Source organism: Triticum urartu, chromosome 7A (genome assembly GCF_056163025.1).
Source record: "Triticum urartu cultivar PI428250 chromosome 7A, HENAU_Tu73, whole genome shotgun sequence".
NCBI classification, from domain to species: Eukaryota; Viridiplantae; Streptophyta; class Magnoliopsida; order Poales; family Poaceae; genus Triticum; species Triticum urartu.
In genome coordinates, this window is record NC_141879.1 from 740,612,340 (window position 1) to 740,629,129 (window position 16,790).

General features: G+C 45.2%; 1 protein-coding gene across 1 annotated transcript; it reads right to left on the reverse strand.

Annotated features, from left to right (window-relative positions):
• Window positions 1-3,601: 3,601 nt before the first annotated feature.
• On the reverse strand, window positions 3,602-8,196 carry LOC125531374 (mixed-linked glucan synthase 2). The gene is made up of 3 exons (XM_048695786.2): window positions 7,920-8,196; window positions 6,977-7,697; window positions 3,602-5,344 (listed from the first exon to the last, which is right to left on the reverse strand). Exons 1-3 carry the CDS (start codon window positions 8,099-8,101, stop codon window positions 3,734-3,736), a joined length of 2,514 nt encoding a protein of 837 aa, XP_048551743.2. The 5' UTR covers window positions 8,102-8,196; the 3' UTR covers window positions 3,602-3,733.
• Between the last annotated feature and the right edge of the window lie 8,594 nt (window positions 8,197-16,790).

Consider the following 16,790-nt stretch of genomic DNA (forward strand, 5'->3'; position numbering starts at 1 on the left):
TAAAATTACAACATTTATCTCCTTCCAATCAAACGCACATCACAAAGAAAAGAAACGAAAATTCAATGCCACTTAGAATCCCCTCATGGTACAGCTTGGCTATGGTTGCGTCTCCTCCTGGCACACTTCGGCATGTCCGATCTGGGTGTGCGCGTGAAGATTTTTTCATACGGTCATTTGGCATGTCAGGTTTAAAATAAAGTTACAGTAGATAATGTTCTTAGTTGTCGTTTTTGTAAGTATTTTTTTAACCAATTGATGAAATGCATTTATGTGATCGTGAATGTTATGTGAAGACATGTGTGTATCGTGCGTCACACGCACTTGCGTCATTGGTCATGAGACACATTTAAGTGGCTTAGTGAAAAAACTTGAAAATTAAATTAAATTCAAAATAGGTGTTTTAATTATAGATTACGGGACGTGCGTTTCCCATGTGCACGCTTATACTAGTGAAAGTAAAGAAAGACAAATGCGGTGTATAGATGAGATAATAGAAATAAAACAAAAATCCAATTAACTAAACTGTTCATTTTTGCCCACCGTTGACAGTGAACTGTTCATATACGAATTTTGTCGACCATGCTGGACAGTACCGGTGCAAACAAATGACCGCGTGCACCAATTCCTCTACTATTGAGCTGGATCAGTCTCAACCCTCAAGTAGGTGTCACTGGAATTAGCTGGAACGATTCAACACTGCTACATGGTGCATCTTACTCTCACTTGCAGCAAGTTACTTATTACTCCTATATTTTTAGTGCATCATTTCATCATCAGCAGGACTAACTCAATTAACTTCAGCAATATCTGAGTCAGAGTCACATATTTCTATCATATCTCTGCTCAGCGTTGTTTTCTTCCCAGGGTAAAGAGAAATTACTAACACTGTACCATTTTAATTTCCATCTGCCATTATGTGGCTAGATCATTTTGTCAACAAAAAATAAATAATTGGGTCTTTTACATTTGTGTCCCTAACTCGAACCCACTTCTCAGATTTACCCCTAATTTCGAAGTGTGCTCAAATTTGCCGTTGTGCCATTAGGTGCCCTTATAGAAATGTCCTTTCGTGCCGTTACCGTCTGGTCAAAGGTCTTTGACCATCTACCGGGCGTTTCCTGGACATAGTTCAAATATAAACAAAGATTAATCATTCTGGTAGTTTGCTTTACTTGAAAGTGGGTAACAGAGCTCCAGCAACAACAATAAGAATAAAACCAATCATAGTCACCAGAGCAAAAGAGTACCAATTCCTTTTCTCCCAACCTAACTAAAAGAATCCTTTTCTCCCAACACATTTTTTTCCTTTTCTCTTTCTTTTTGAATAAAGTACCATTTCTTTTTGTCTCAAAGCACTGAACTGAAAGGAGCATGATAAGCACCTAGATCTAAATTATTCATCTAGTTACAAATGAAAATCAGATGCAAGAGACAAATCAATAATTTTGGAAGGTACTCTTTTGACATACTTAGTTAAGCAATGGATCTTTCATCTAAAGCTACCAAAAAAATTGGATAATGGAGCTCCCAGAAGAATATCCATGAAAAAGACTCATAAACTAATCCAGACTGGTAAGAATGTTATATCATATTACAGATTCCACTTGTTATTTTGACAGAAATTAGGTAAGTACATAAGCTAATTGTATCACATACTTTTGAGTACTTTGCCCTCTATGAACTGCATTTGATAACCATACATGATCAAAGAACACATAACTATTATGCAAATAAACCTACTGCTAATATTTTTCTTACCAGAAAGTGTCGGGGCCTAGACTGTATGAAGTCATGTATTTGGATTTTTGCCAACTCCTTCGTGTGGATTTGCAAAATTGCCACTTTCCATATTGCCTCCGCAATACCACTGCGTAGATCGTTGATAACCTTGATTACTATGCCATTCGCAACTTTTTAATTGATTTTCATTTTATTTTAATGTTAGAAGGCCGGTAAAACCATGAAAAGACCAAACTACCTCTACATCTATTAGGTTGTAGCTGGCTCGACTGAGCCACTCTCCAAGAACGCTCGGGCTGTTAACTAAGCATGGCTAGTCATGAAAGCAAGTGTAAATTTGATCCCAAATATTAAGTGCTACACGTGTGGGACGAAGAACTCCGGCCCTTTATCAGGGTCCAATTTGATTGGCTTGTCTTCATATATCCTCAAGAATATTTCAACATGATGAAAGTACCCGTTGTGGCTTCTTTTTGTAGACTAAATTGATTTCTCATACATTAAGAGACATGGATACAATGCTGAAGATGCATAACAGCAGTTTCGACTAAGTTTGTACACTCTGTAGCTTCTCCCTACTACTACATGCACTTAAAAAAGAAGAAATCAGCTTTGAATAAAACTATCACCTCAAGTTCAGTCAGCTGCGGAGCTGCATGAGTGGTATAACCAAGGCAATTTGGGAGGAGCCATGGCCCATGGAGAGGTGGGCGCGAGCTGGCAGGAGGCTTTGAGATGTGGGAGATGCGGCGACGACCTAGCAACCGGCACCGCATGCGGTACTGATCTTATCGATTCAGGTATTGTTCTATTCAGAAATATATTCAGGGAAGTTGGAGAATTACCGGGAGTCAATGGCTCGCGTCCTCCATCCTCGACCAAATAGACAACTCCGGTGCCTAGACATCGCTGCTCACAAGATGGTCGGATGCGCTGCTGGGACCGCTAGTGTGGTGGCAGTGTGGTGACCTCTGTAGTCCGCACAACATAGGTTGCAGTCCCGCTTCTGCACCCAAAAGACAGGCTACCGGGGAAAGCCAGAGGCCAGAGCTTCTAGACCTAGGGGAGGGCGTAGGGCCCGGGTCATCCACCATCAAGTGGGGCAGGGCAGGCGTGTAGTTTTGCTGATCTGCCATGGAGCCCTCGGTTAGGAAGAAGAATAGATCGGAGGAGAGATACGGATGAGATGTGTAGACGAAAGCGATGCGTCTCAGCTTCTTTTAGGACTCTTCGGTTGGGAAGAGGAACCGATGCGTCCTACATGCCGATTAATAACTTGGAAAACTAAATGACTGAGAAAAGAGTGTAGAGTTCTAAAAGAAAATGCTGACGTGGAAGGCTGCATGTTGAGAGAATTAGGTGTAGTGAGGATCAACTATTTATGTATTATTATAGATTAGACACAGAGAATTAGGAGTAGCACACAATGACCAGTTATCATGCTATGTAGAATTGATCACATATGCACTCGAACACGAGTGCAGCGTTTGTTTGCTCGAGCTCTATGGAGCACTTTCTTTTAAAAAAAATCAAAAACTATTTTTCAAAGTTTTAAAAAATCTGAAATATATACATGGTCATATGAATGTAGTATACATGCGTGTACAATTTCAGTGGTGAAATACATGAACAAGCGAGCTACAGAAAGAAAAAAGGCAAAAAACGATGATTTTCTACAATGTTCACTGTTCCCAAAATCATGATTTTGTCATTTTTGTGCAGCTCAATTGTTAACTTACTTCAACGTAAATGCCATCAGAGAGGAAAATGCCATGTTAGATCAAAGAGAAATGCCACCGATTTTGCAATATGTAAATCATATGATAATGTGGATTCTTTTTCCATATTTTTTCAAACATTGAAATACGAATTGTGATTTATTGTTTCCAACAAAGAACAGGCTCCGAGCACTAAAAGGCATTCCTGCTCAAATACTCAAATTATTGCACTACAATACAAATAAAGTAAAAGATGGGTCGTACGAACGTGTCTACCCAGATGGCCTGGTTAGGAACGACATCCTGTGACCATCCTGCTGGAGTGTGACATACAAGAGCCCGACGGTGCCAATGGCCATGACTAACATGACCAACAGTATGCCTGGTCTTTTCCCCCACTGCCCCATGATGCCGAGTGCAAACGGGTAGAGGAGCACGAGGTTACCCACATTGAACACCATCCCGAGCACCGCGTGCCATGCCTGGTCCGTGAAAAAACCCCATGTCGCTGCCTTGCCTATCGCCGCCCCGATGGCAGCAATATTCACGACGAGCACCGCCACGGTCGGGATCAGCAAAGGCACCCACCGCACAGTGTACAGGTCGGCGAACTTCTCGCCGGAGCAGGCCTCCGTTTGCTTGGACGTGAGCCTGAAGTATATCCCCTTCCCCCTGATGAGCTTCAGCGCCATGTACAGCACCGCCGTCGGGTACACGCCCGTGGCCGCGATCATGTAGAACTGCTCGTTGCGCCACCAGTCTTGCAGCGTGATCCCCGCCCATTTCACCTCGAACATGCCGATCACGTGCATCATCGCTATGACAGCGACGAGGTACATGATGAACGTGCCGAACGGCCTCTGGATGTAGTACGACTCCTCGGAGAAGAGCCACATCACCGGGAAGAAGCTGTAGGCCAGGATGAACATCGTGGCGATCGGGTAGATCGACATGTTGAGGTAAGCGATGCGCTGCAGAGGGTGGAGCCGACGGCTGGCGATGAGAGCGTTGCTGTGGGAGAAGAACACCTCGAGGGAGCCGCCCGACCACCGGAGCACCTGGTAGAGGCGCTCAGTGAGGTTGATCGGAGCCGTTCCGCGGAACGCGGCCGGCTCCATGGAGCAATACATGGATCGCCACCCTTGCCTGTGGATGCGGAATCCGGTCACCACATCCTCTGTCGCGATGTTGTACACCCACCCAACGTCTCTCCCCCATGAAGTCCGGTCCTCGTAAGCGCATGTCATCAGGGTGGCCAGGTCACTCGTGAGCGCCTCGTCGACCAACACCGGGGTGATAGACCGCTCTTGGATTGCTCCATCCGGTATCGACTTCAGGAATGGCGTCGACTTACCCAACTCAGCGGCCTTACCTACCAGCTTGATGTTCTCCGCTTTATAGCGTGGTGGCTCCATGCCATAGAGTGCGACACGACGGAACATGGTACCGGTGCCGAGGTAGGTAGGTCCTTGGAGGCCGTTGAGCGAGAGCATGGTGCCGTCGAAGAAGACACGGTTGTGGTTGGAGTAGCGATCTGTCGGGTCGACATCGTCGAAGCGTTGCGGGAATTGGACGAAAGCCGTGTTCTGACCATCGCGAGGGTCGAGCATGAAGCACATAGGGGCACGGAGAGCTCGTGAGTTGTTGATGTAGTGGTCACAGTCAAAGTTGATGACGAAGGGAGCATTGGAGAGTAACGCGGAGACGCGGAGCATCACGTTCATGGCGCCTGCCTTCTTTTGGTTGTCATAACCGGGATGCTTCTCCCGGGAAATGTAGACGAGCATGGGGAGTCTTGTGTCAATGTTGCTCAAGTCAATTGGACTGTTGGTGCTCACCGACGATCCAAGTTGTGGTTTACAACTTGGATGGTCTAGCATGACCTGTCAAAAGTGCATAGTAGTCACACCATTTTTATTAATCAAGTAAATTTGAAAAAAATGCTAGCGCACGGTCAACTGAATAACTATTTTATATACTAAAACCACAACACAGCATAAAATAGAGGGTTATGCTATTAATATAGCTATTAGATATTAAAAATGTGGTACATAAGAAAATTAGAGATAAAAGATTTAAATTCTTATAAAAAAGACAAAACAGCCGGTCGTCGACTTGGTGAACTATCTATTTATTAATAAATCAAAGCCGTTAGATCTACATAATTGTACCTAAACAGATTGCGTTCATTATATCTTCATAATTGTATCAAAACAAATCATAAGCATTATATGTACATAAATGCACCTAAGCAGATTGTGTCATTAGATCTACATAGTTGCTACTAAGCAAATCATACTCGTTAGATCAACATAACCATGCCTAGACATATCACAGTCTATAGATCTTAGTAATTATTACTTAAACAAATCTTAATCGTTAGATCCACATAAGCATACATAAATAGGTAATAATGTTTAGATCTATATGAACATAACTAAACTGACAGTATATACAAAATAAATGTAAAAGCTACATGTATCGATACCTATAAAGTTGTCCATTAAACAATGAAGTGATAAATCAACGCAAAAGAATATCCACATAAGATAAAAAAGAATACTTCAAGATTTCCCGCACTAAAAGATGATGCTCTCTTATTGCGAGGGGCACTTTGCTTGTTCAAAACAAAAGCCAAAAAAAATTAGTTGTCATCTGATGGATCATGTCTTTATTAGTAAATCTCATCCATTAGATCTATGTAGTCATCCATAAACAGATCGTATCCGTCGGATCAACATAACATACTTGCAGATATCACAAACATTAGATCTTCATAATTTACCTCAACATGTCGTTAAATCCATGGTCGTATCTAAACAGATCATATCTTTTTGGTTTACATAATCGTACCTAAACATATTACATTATGCTATATCTGCATGACTTACCTAAGTATACCGCATCTATTGGATCTTTATACCTATACCTAAATAGGTTGTAACTGGTAGATATCCGTAAATATAGCTAGATAAATAAAAACTGGTAGATCATCAGAGTTGCACCTAGACGGACCACACACGCAAAATCGTTCTTTTTTATTTCTTGGCAACATGATCACATATTCTTATATATAATAAAAAAATGATAGATCATCTGAGTTGCACCTAGACGGATCACACACGGAAAATCGTTCTTTTTTTATTTCTTGTCGAACATCATGCATTTTGCAAATGGAGCTAAATGAGAAGAAAAGGAGGCATGCATGAAATAAAAAAATAATTACCAATTTGAACACACTGAAGATGATGCCCTCACATCACCCAGCTAGTTTTGTTAATTCACTCTTAAGTAGATGTGACTATCCATTGTGTTTAATTTTGTCTGATGTTCAAAGTCTAAAACTAACAGATTTTCAAATTTCCTTTTCATTTTGTGTCTTAAGCCACCAAATCAACATGTAGCACGTGGACTGAGATTTAAGACTTGGATTTAGCTAGATTCATAAATTTAGAGGAATTCAAAAGGTGTAACTTATAAGTTTAACCTGAATGAACAAACAGAAAAATGTTTACCTGAACAATTCCAGCATGGTGTCCGCTTCGATGGTTGTCAGCTTGCTCAATCCATGTACCCGCCCATTGTGTCCCATCAGCCATCCAAGTGGCATGTACACCATCATCGCCTTTGTTGTAGGCATCAGATCGTCGGCGGATGGTTGTAGAAAGGGAATCTATTCTCACCTTGAACTCACCATATTCTCTACGCACACGCCTGTGATCACTCATGAACTCTCCTGCCATACCCCCGACGTATGGCCGGGTTTTCATCCCAAAATAGTTCTCCGGGGACCTTGGCTCGACGCAATGCTTTCGGCAAAACGGGACCCACAACGCGGCAAAACTGGCAACCTGGAGCATGGCCTCGTAGTGCACCAAGGTGCCACCGTCGTCGGAGAGGTAGCAGGCGTACTTGTCGACGGGGTAGTCGGCGACAAGGATAGAGAGGATGGTGTTCACGGTGTACAAGACCGGTTCATCCACGGGGTCGACGGTGGTGACGAAGACGTCGATACCTGGAAGGATGGCTTCGCCGTGCCGGTCCGCCAGGGCCACAAGGTCCGGCACGCGTTTGATGGGGTTGAGTTTGGGTAGTTGGTTGAGGAGCCATGAGAAGCCGAACCAGGCGTCCGCCACCATGGACGTGGCCCAGAGCCACGTGCCATCATGGTTCCTGTGTTCTACTCGCCACGCGAAGAAGGCGACGATGGCGACCAAGCGCACCAGGATCAAGAACCTGTTGTTGTTGTTGCAAAGACGGTCGTAAGTATTCAAATTCAGAAGCGTAGGACTGGACTATACTACGACATCCGTTTCGAATTATAGGACGTTTCGGGTATTTTAACATGAACTATATACAGACTGGAATGAAAATATCTTATAATAATGAGAAGATCAGAGTACTCATAAAAGGAAATAAAAAGAGCATGCATGTCAGAATGGACACGTGCAAACTGACCTGTAAGGATGCAGGATGCTTCCCTTGACCTTCATGGTCCGGAACAGTAGCGGCCGGCCGGCGCTGGCTCCAGACATGTCTCCCTCCTCCGCCACCCATACGTCGTCCTTGGCACGCCTGCCCTCGTCGGCAGCGGCGGAGGCGGTGTCGGTGGCAACCAGGGCCTCGACTCGCAGGGGCATGGTGTAAGCCGTGGCTATACTATGTAGGTACGAGCACCTAGCTAGACACAGCTGATGCTGATCTCCCTAGCTAGCTTGTTCGTGTCGACGAGATGCTTGCCCTGTGGGAGATTATATAGCGCTAGCTAAGTCGTCGTCGTCGTCGTGGTAGCCATACTAAACCATCGGCCACGACTTCCGCCCGCATGGTCAAATACTGCAACTGGATCGAGGCCGCCGCACGTACTTACAGTGCACCGCGGGAAGGATCACATTTCAGAGTTCTGGCCGATCAAATACAACCGGCCAAAACTCAACAGCTAGATAGGTATATACTCCCTCCGTCTTGAATGTATTTTTAGTTTTAGATACATCCATTTCTGCGACAAGTAATTAAGGACGGAGCAATTATATATTTCTACGCATTTGCTATTTCTGAGACAACTGAAAATAGTTTGAAAAACAAATAGTTCAAAAACAAAACAAAAAAGACACAACTAGATTTCTACGCATTGCGGAGGTACGATACTAGTCTATGATACTACCCACTACTACAAGAGGTCTTATATAGGATTTCATTGTATCTGACTTTATATTCTATATGTCCCTAATGAGTACATGTCGGGTTGGTTGTGTGCCCAATCAACTGTCATGTTAGCCTGTAAATGATAATCAATAGATCGGGTGAAAGTTGTCATAGTGTCACAACAAATTCGGTAAAAGCTGTCACAATGTCACAACTTTGTGGTAAAAAGTAAAATTCGCACATAATGCTCTATACATTTGTTAATTCATGGCCCTCGTGTTGTCTTGTTGATTTATAGGTATTTTACTGTTATCAATAATACAAGGGGTCCATATGAGGACATATATGTATTGCATCTACACAATTTTTGAGGGAACTATCTAGTGAAGAAAGAAACTTTGATTTGGAAGTGGGCAGCCCAAGGTTTGATCGTTTAGAGCACAGGGAGGGACATGGTTTTTGAGCTTAGAGAAGGATACTAGGAGGAACTCATATAGAGAAGGATACTCGGATGAACTCATAAATACATGGTCATGCCGGTAGAGGCACATTGTGCGAAGGTAATTGATTGTGGTGTCCATTGTGTGGTGCTTGATTTCAGCGATAGTAACACATTTTAGCCATCAGCCTAGTAAAAACAGACACGTCGGGTTGCCCGCCGGCCTAAAAGACCTAGACGGAGGGAGTACTAACTATCACTTTCAAGGTTTTCGCGCATTCACCAGATTGGGGTACTCACTTCGGCACGTCTGCACCGGTCAGGTTTCTACTGGGGAGTAGAGAATGCCGAGACTGGAATCTCTTCGCGTCGAATTGAAGACCACATCTCGGCCTTGAAGGATGCCAACATTAACTTCAATGATTACTTTGTTGCGTCAGCGCTGGGGAACCTTCCTTCACTTCAGAAAGTGCAAATGAGACTTAACTAAATACTGATGACTTTGAGGTGATGCATGAAGCACCAAAGATTGCAGTTGACGAACAGCCCAACAGTTCAAACCTTTTATTTGTACTTTTTGCGTGGAAACGGTCCAAACCTTCAGCTGACACAACTCATTGGGTACGTCAAGTGTTTTAATTGTACAATTTGAGTGTTACGGTATCTGTTTGGTACCTCCCAATGTGTGATGAGACTTGGTCATAGATGCAGAAAGATGACCAGAAAAGAATCTTCTCAAGCTCAGTGTAGGTCCCCTATCAAAAACTGCAACTTGAAAAATAAAACTAGTCCTCCCTGTGCATAACCTTGGATCCACATACCCAAAAAAAAAGGAGTGTTCCGTTAGATCTAGACTAATTTCACCTGGTTTTGCATGAATCGGACGACTCGTTCAGTTTCGCATACAAGCCTGATTGGCTATGCAAGCTTGTCCCTTCAATTTATTAACAAAATGCATGTACTCTCTCTCTCTCTCTCTCTCTCTCTCTCTCCACACCCATGTGTGTGGTAGTTAAGATTTGTGTGCAGTCACTACTAGGAAGGAGCGCAATTAATGCACCCACACTCTATTTTAGTTGCCACACTCTCTTTTATAGTCGCAATGGGAAGCTGTGGATGTAAAGCATTATTTATTTATCCTGAAAAGAGGAGACAACCCTCAGCTTTTGCTGATCCACACAGCCATGTATTATTAATTATTGCAAACGCTGAACAAATTGGTTTACAAAGAGGAAAAAAATTGTGGCCATCCACATTGGATCTGCCTCGCGACAACCTCCCCAAACTGTACCACCAAACCTACAACAAGATATTAGCAGACAAAGGACACAATGCTTCAAGTCCACGCCTTCAAGAAGTAAACATTGCTCGCACGCCAATGTTACCTAGTCCAACCAGATGTCAGACCAAGGGTTGTGAACCCGAAGCGGATCTTCGAACCAACACCTTCAACAATGTAACAATGCACGAGCGTTGACGCTTCCCGATTAACCCATAAGGCAAGATCCTGAGTTTTCACCCATGGATAAAGCATCTTGATGTCTATCGCCATAGTCATCACCCATCATTCGACCGGCCTACTCACACAAAACTAGCCGGCCAAAGGAGAAAACACCAGAAGGGAAGACGCCATCTCGTCTCTTCTGATCACCATTGCACTGCGGTCTTGCCGATGGTTGTCGTGTGCATCATGGTCGTGCCACCATGCGGCTTTCACCAGCAGTGGTGGGGGGAGGTGGGTTGTGCATCACACAACCTCCCAATGCGACCGGGCCAATGTTCGGGGCATCATGCCAAATTCATCTGATCCGAAAAATCTTGCGGTCATTGAGCTACACCAACCAGTGCGCCGCTGCATCCGATCTATACATAGGAATGCCGAATCTACGCTTCTAACCTCTGCCGAAAAGATGCCTACCATTGGCGCTAGGTTTTCACCTATGGGCGCTCCCGAGGTCAATCTCCGACCCGGCGGCTCCTCCGCGCTGTCTCTGAGTGACGACGCCACCATCATGCACATAACTAGTTATAGGCACAACCACAGGCGTCACTGCTTCAGTGCGCACGCCGCTAAAGGAGGTCATGCACATCACGCTGCCACCCTCTTGTCTAGGATCGTTACCCCGACGACCACGTCGTGAAGCCTACCAGCATCGCTATGTCGCAGCCACCACAGCCTACCATGCTGGACTTGTGTGACCACATGCGACCGCTTGCCGAACTGAAGATGGCACGGTGGCAACCAGGGATAGGGGATGGAGCGTGTGAAGCACCCGCAGCCCCTCCTGGCTCGCTGGCGCCGTGTTCATTCGCCCCTGCATCTACAAATGCCTGCGCTCCTTGCAAGTTAGGGATCCAAGTGCGGAGTCGGCTCCGGTCGTTGGTCTCAAGCGGAGAGGCAAGCACAGTGGCAGGTGGCCACGCCATGGCCGCCGCCATGGGATGGGCGTAGGGCGCGGTGTCCATCGCCTCAACTGATGTTGCTGCCCAACCGCACTACGCCGCATGGAGGAGGCGAGTCCGTCGTAGGAGACGATGCTCACAAGACAAAACATTATTAGGGGAAAAACCTAAAAGTTTATGCAGAGAGTATGGCTATTGATTGAGACCGGAAAATATCCACTGATAATAGCCCTCACATGCTCCTAGTTTAGAAATTTCAAGTTTGAACATTTCAAGAAGTTCTAAAAATAATCATAAATGTTCACAAGACATGTGTCTACAGCTCCTACCAACTTTGAATTGAAATTAGAAACACAAATGCAGAAACAACAAGGACAAATTCGTCGTGAATAGTGTCTTTTTTGCTTGAATTTGTGTTTTTTCTTTCTCAGTGTGTATTACGTATTTCGATCTGAATTTTTTTAGAGGTTGTAGACATATGTCTTGTGAACATTCTTGGGTTTTTCTAGAATATCTGTAATGTTAAAATTGGGATCATGGGACTAATGCTGGTTGAGACATATCCAAGTATTCTCTTCTCTAACATAATGCCCATTAGTAAATTGCCGCGAGCATTATAATCAGTCAATTATGTATCGTAACACAGATCTTGTGGGTGTCAGCTCACAATGTAGGAGTGCTAGTACGCAGGTTGTTTAGTTTTAAGCTATCTTTAATGATTGTGTACTAGGTTAGGCACTAGCAACGCGGGCTGCTTAGATAGGATGATTAGTCAATACCGCTTCTAGCCAAGTCTTCACATCTAGTAGATGGTCACTTGCTCGTACATATTACATTAGTTAGTAGGCAACTGAAATGAGATGCTCTTTCCCTGTATGGACTAAGGGTACATTTTTTTAAATCAGAATGCTAAATTTCAGTTGACTCTATAGAATAGCATAACATAGATGTAAATGCGATGCTCTTTCCCTCTATGGACTAAGTCTTCCCATCTAGTAAATGCTCACTTGCTTGTACATCTTGCATTGCAACGGAAACGAGTTGATCTTTCCTGTATGGACTAAAGTGTAGATTTTTGTAATCAGAAAAATAGTACAAATTTGTTTAGTTGGTCATCGGGAAGACCCTTTCAGCATTAATTGGTGGTGAGGGATCTAAGTCATAACCACTCTAAATTTTAAAAATGGTTTATACAAAGTGAGACGAGAACCAGGTCAAGAACATACTTGCAAAGTATGTCGGTGGGTACGTAATTAACGAACTCATCCTCCTGTTATTGCAGATATTTTTGAATTTGTTTACTATTTTTTGATGTCATTGTTACTGCCGCGTGCATTTGAGCGAGAAATTTAAATTAGTAATTTTGATTGTTTGCCCCCCCCCCCCCTCCTCCCCCCGAGTGACGGGTGGGGCTGGGGCCACTAGCCATTGAGACAACCCTGGGGCAAATCATCAAGCCCCATGTAAAGTGGGGCAAATGATCCAAATCCTCACATTTGAGCTCAGTAGCAGAGTAGCAATTACCATAACCGTGTACTGTCAGTAGTAATCAATTCCCAAAAAAACTTTGCCATGCAACCTTTCAAAATTTACCGACTTTTTGTACCTAAAAATTATCACATCAAACATAAAAGTGATTTGCCTTTATTTATCAAGAACTCATCACTTGATATTATTGGACCTAAGAGGGTTAGTGCGGTAATGTTAAATTATCTTAAGATGTCATTAATAAGCCATTTTGTTGCTGGGGAAAGAGAGTATTCCAATGTTCATGGGGTTGGGAAGACGAAGTGTATATGGCATCTCCAACGCTAGCCCCTAAAAGGACACCGTAAATGTCCTTTTTTACATTCAGACTGTGTCCGCAAACATGATACGGGAGCGTGCCGTCCAAAGCTAAACTTAAAACATTCCATATTTTTCTGCTGAGGCAGTTGATCAAACACCTTGCGTGCAATGGCAGTGCGTGCGGCCACAGACGCAGCCAACCATGGGCGCAGCCACGGGTGCCGGAGCTGAGCTCAAGCTCGAGCTGCCCATCCATGGTGGGCGTCAGAAGAAGAGAGGTGGAAGGTGAAGGGAGGGAGAAAGAGTGGAGAGATAGGAGAAGGCCACGACCGGGATGGAGCGCTTGCCGGCGGTCATGGCGGATGTGCCCTCGTGGTGGCATCGACGCTCGCCATCTCTGTTCAAGATTATTTTTTGGAGAGGAGAGAGAGGGCATGGATACATAGTGCTTTGTTGTTCGTCAGTCGGATGTTTGGACTCTCGCAAATCCCCCCTCCTACATACACGTTTGTTGGTAAGATACAGAAATCCCCCCTCCTACATACACGTTTGTTGGTAAGATATAGAAATCCAATCCATACTTCTGAACTGTTCCACGGACATATAGAAGGTTTGAAGGTCCGCTTAGAAGACGCCCTTAAGGGGCTTACAAATATTTGTGTCAGGTGTTAGAGTTGTGTCGAATATTGTGTACAAGTTAGGTTTACAGTTGGATTCTAAGTTGTATTGTGTTTAGATAGGATATGGAGTCGTGTCCTAGTAGGACACTTGTATCCTAGGCCTCTCATATATAGCGGGGCTAGACACACGATGTAACCTATGCCAACATAATAGCACAGGCGCGCAAAGGGGGAGCCGGCGGCGTGTGCCGGCGCCCAGATGGCCGGTGTGTGGTATTGTGACGGTGTCACGGGGAGGAGCGTCCGTAGTCAAGCCCTGGGGATGTAGCCATATCGATGAACCTCATTAACAAATCTCGGTGTTGTGCTCGTGTGATTGCTTGGTCCTCGGATGATCGACGGAGTGCCTCGGATTTATTCTAACAAGTGGTATCATGAGCTAGATTATTCGGAGGCTGCGGATCGTTGATTTAGAAGAGGGATTGAGTCAAGATGCAGCCGACTGCGGCGTGGTTCTCTGCGAGATCGGAAAAGCAAATCAGAGGGAGATACATGTACATGCAGCAGACAGGACGTGCGGCGATCGATTGCATACATTGGTCGGGCGAGCGTTCAGGCAGCAGCGTGTTCGTGGGAGGCCTACATAATTGGCAGATCAAATCGGTATCTGTCCGATCCGGTGTTTCCGGCGAGTCCGTGTGCAGCAAAAGGCGTGCAGCAGCAGGAGACCGTGTGGCGAGCGAGGCACGGAGGCTGCCAAGCGTGGACACGGACGTGCTGGCTGGCCTATGCGGTGCTGTGCGGAAAGGCTCCCGAGGAGCTGCTAATGACAGCCTAGGTGACGTCTTTGGCACATTTATGTGCTATCCAGAAGCGTCACGGAGTCTACGAACTGGTGCAGAGCTGAGACGTGTATGAGATTTGTTTGACAAAAAGCAAGGGTAGCAACCAAGACTACGTGTATGCACGGAGCAGTTTTGGTTGGATCAAGTTCAATCTTTTTTCTGCTATAGGATGCACGGAGAAGCAACAACAAACAGTGACATGAAAAAAGGAAGTTTTTTTGGGTCGGTTTGCTGAGATGGCTTGGAACACGTGGATAGGCTGCGGAGGCGCGCGGACAAGCGCGTCATGAGGATCATGCAAACACAGGGTGTCTAAGACATGCACGGATGTGCAAGCGGTCATGATGCAGGGTGGAGCATGATTGCAGCCGGACATGTTCGGTTGGGTCGGACTAAACAGTCTGACGGATCGAGCGAGTCGGTTGATACAGAAGACGGTGGTGGGATCGGCGACGGCGACATAGAAGCGTGATACTGATGGTGGCTGACTTCTGGGACGTGGAAACACGTGGTGCAGGCTTGAGGACTTGTGCGGCTTCGACAGACTATTGCGCAGGGTTGATTCAAGACGGTGCACATGAGAGCTTGGAGTCTACAGGGCGTGGGAGGGTGGACTGATCATCTACCATGGAGTCATGTTGAAGGTGGAGCTGGATTGAGGGGCTACGGTGTAAGGATCCAGAGAATCGAAGCCTATTCAGCTGGGAAAAAAGCGAGAGGCACGCAGTTCGGACTGGAGCCCAGTGGTCTGATGGAAGCGTGAAACTCGTCATCGGTCGGTGATGATCGGTGGTACTCTGCAGTGGGAGTTGAGTGGTGTGGTTTCGGACCCTTGAGACTCGACCGGGACAGCAGAGGCTCGACGCAGTAATAGCGGCGAGGCATGCGGTATGCACGGGACATGGAGACAGGCCAGGGCTCCGGTGGTCATACATGTGGTGAGACAACTGCGAATTTGACTCGGGATGATTCCAAGCAATGGTGAAATTTCTTCAAGTTTCAGACAGGCGGTCAAGAAAGGAGCGGTGATGTTGAGTTCGGGTAACTCTTATGTGTGACACCCAATATGTGAGTTGTTCACTTTCATGCAGGTCAGTGATCAGTGTGTGATGGCGTTGGACTGATGCTCTGGAAGTTAGGAGCACAAACTAGAGTAACAAGGAACTTAATTTTGCTCGAGTGTTGACCGTGATCAAGAAAAGAAGGAACTACAAGTTGCAGGTGGAGTCATATGGAGTCTTTGGAGTAGCAGCGATACTCATGGGATAAGCTCAAGTCCAATGTACATGGAAGTTTGACGCATTGACAAATTCAGGGTGGTGGAGAATATTCGTCAAGGTGAAGTTTGTTAGAGTTGTGTCGAATATTGTGTACAAATTAGGTTACAGTTGAACTCTGAGTTGTATTGTGTTTAGATAGGATATGGAGTCGTGTCCTAATAGGACACTTGTATCCTAGGCCTCTCATATATAGCGGGGCTAGACACACGATGTAACCTATGCCAACATAATAGCACAGGCGTGCAAGGGGGAGCCGGCGGCGTGTGCCGGCGCTCGGGTGGCCGGTGTGTGGTATTGTGACAGTGTCACGGGAAGGAGCGCCCGTAGTCAAGCCCCGGGAATGTAGCCATATCGGTGAACCTCGTTAACAAATTTCGGTGTCGTGCTTGTGTGATTGGTTGGTCCTTGGATGATCGACGGAGTGCCTTGGATTTATTCTAACATCAGGAAAAGAGAGTTGGTTTTGATCTAGGAGTTGAGACAGCTTGTCTAGTGCCCAGTATAAAAAATGGAGTTTCTATCTGGCTATAGACCGCGATCCAGTCGGTCAGCAATCACTATCTACATTGCCAAGATAGCATCCACCCTACCCTGTTTCAGCTTGTACTTTCCATTCTGTACCTCCTCTGTTTTCAGGTATCAGTACAAGCGATGAAATGCAGCACAAAGAATATGAGCGTCACAAAGTGGAGCAATGCAGAAACATAACGATATCTGATCTGAGCCAAGCATAGAGCTCAAATTTACTCGACCCAAAACAAACTGCACTACTGCAGGAGACAAGACTCAACGTGATTGATCGAACCAGA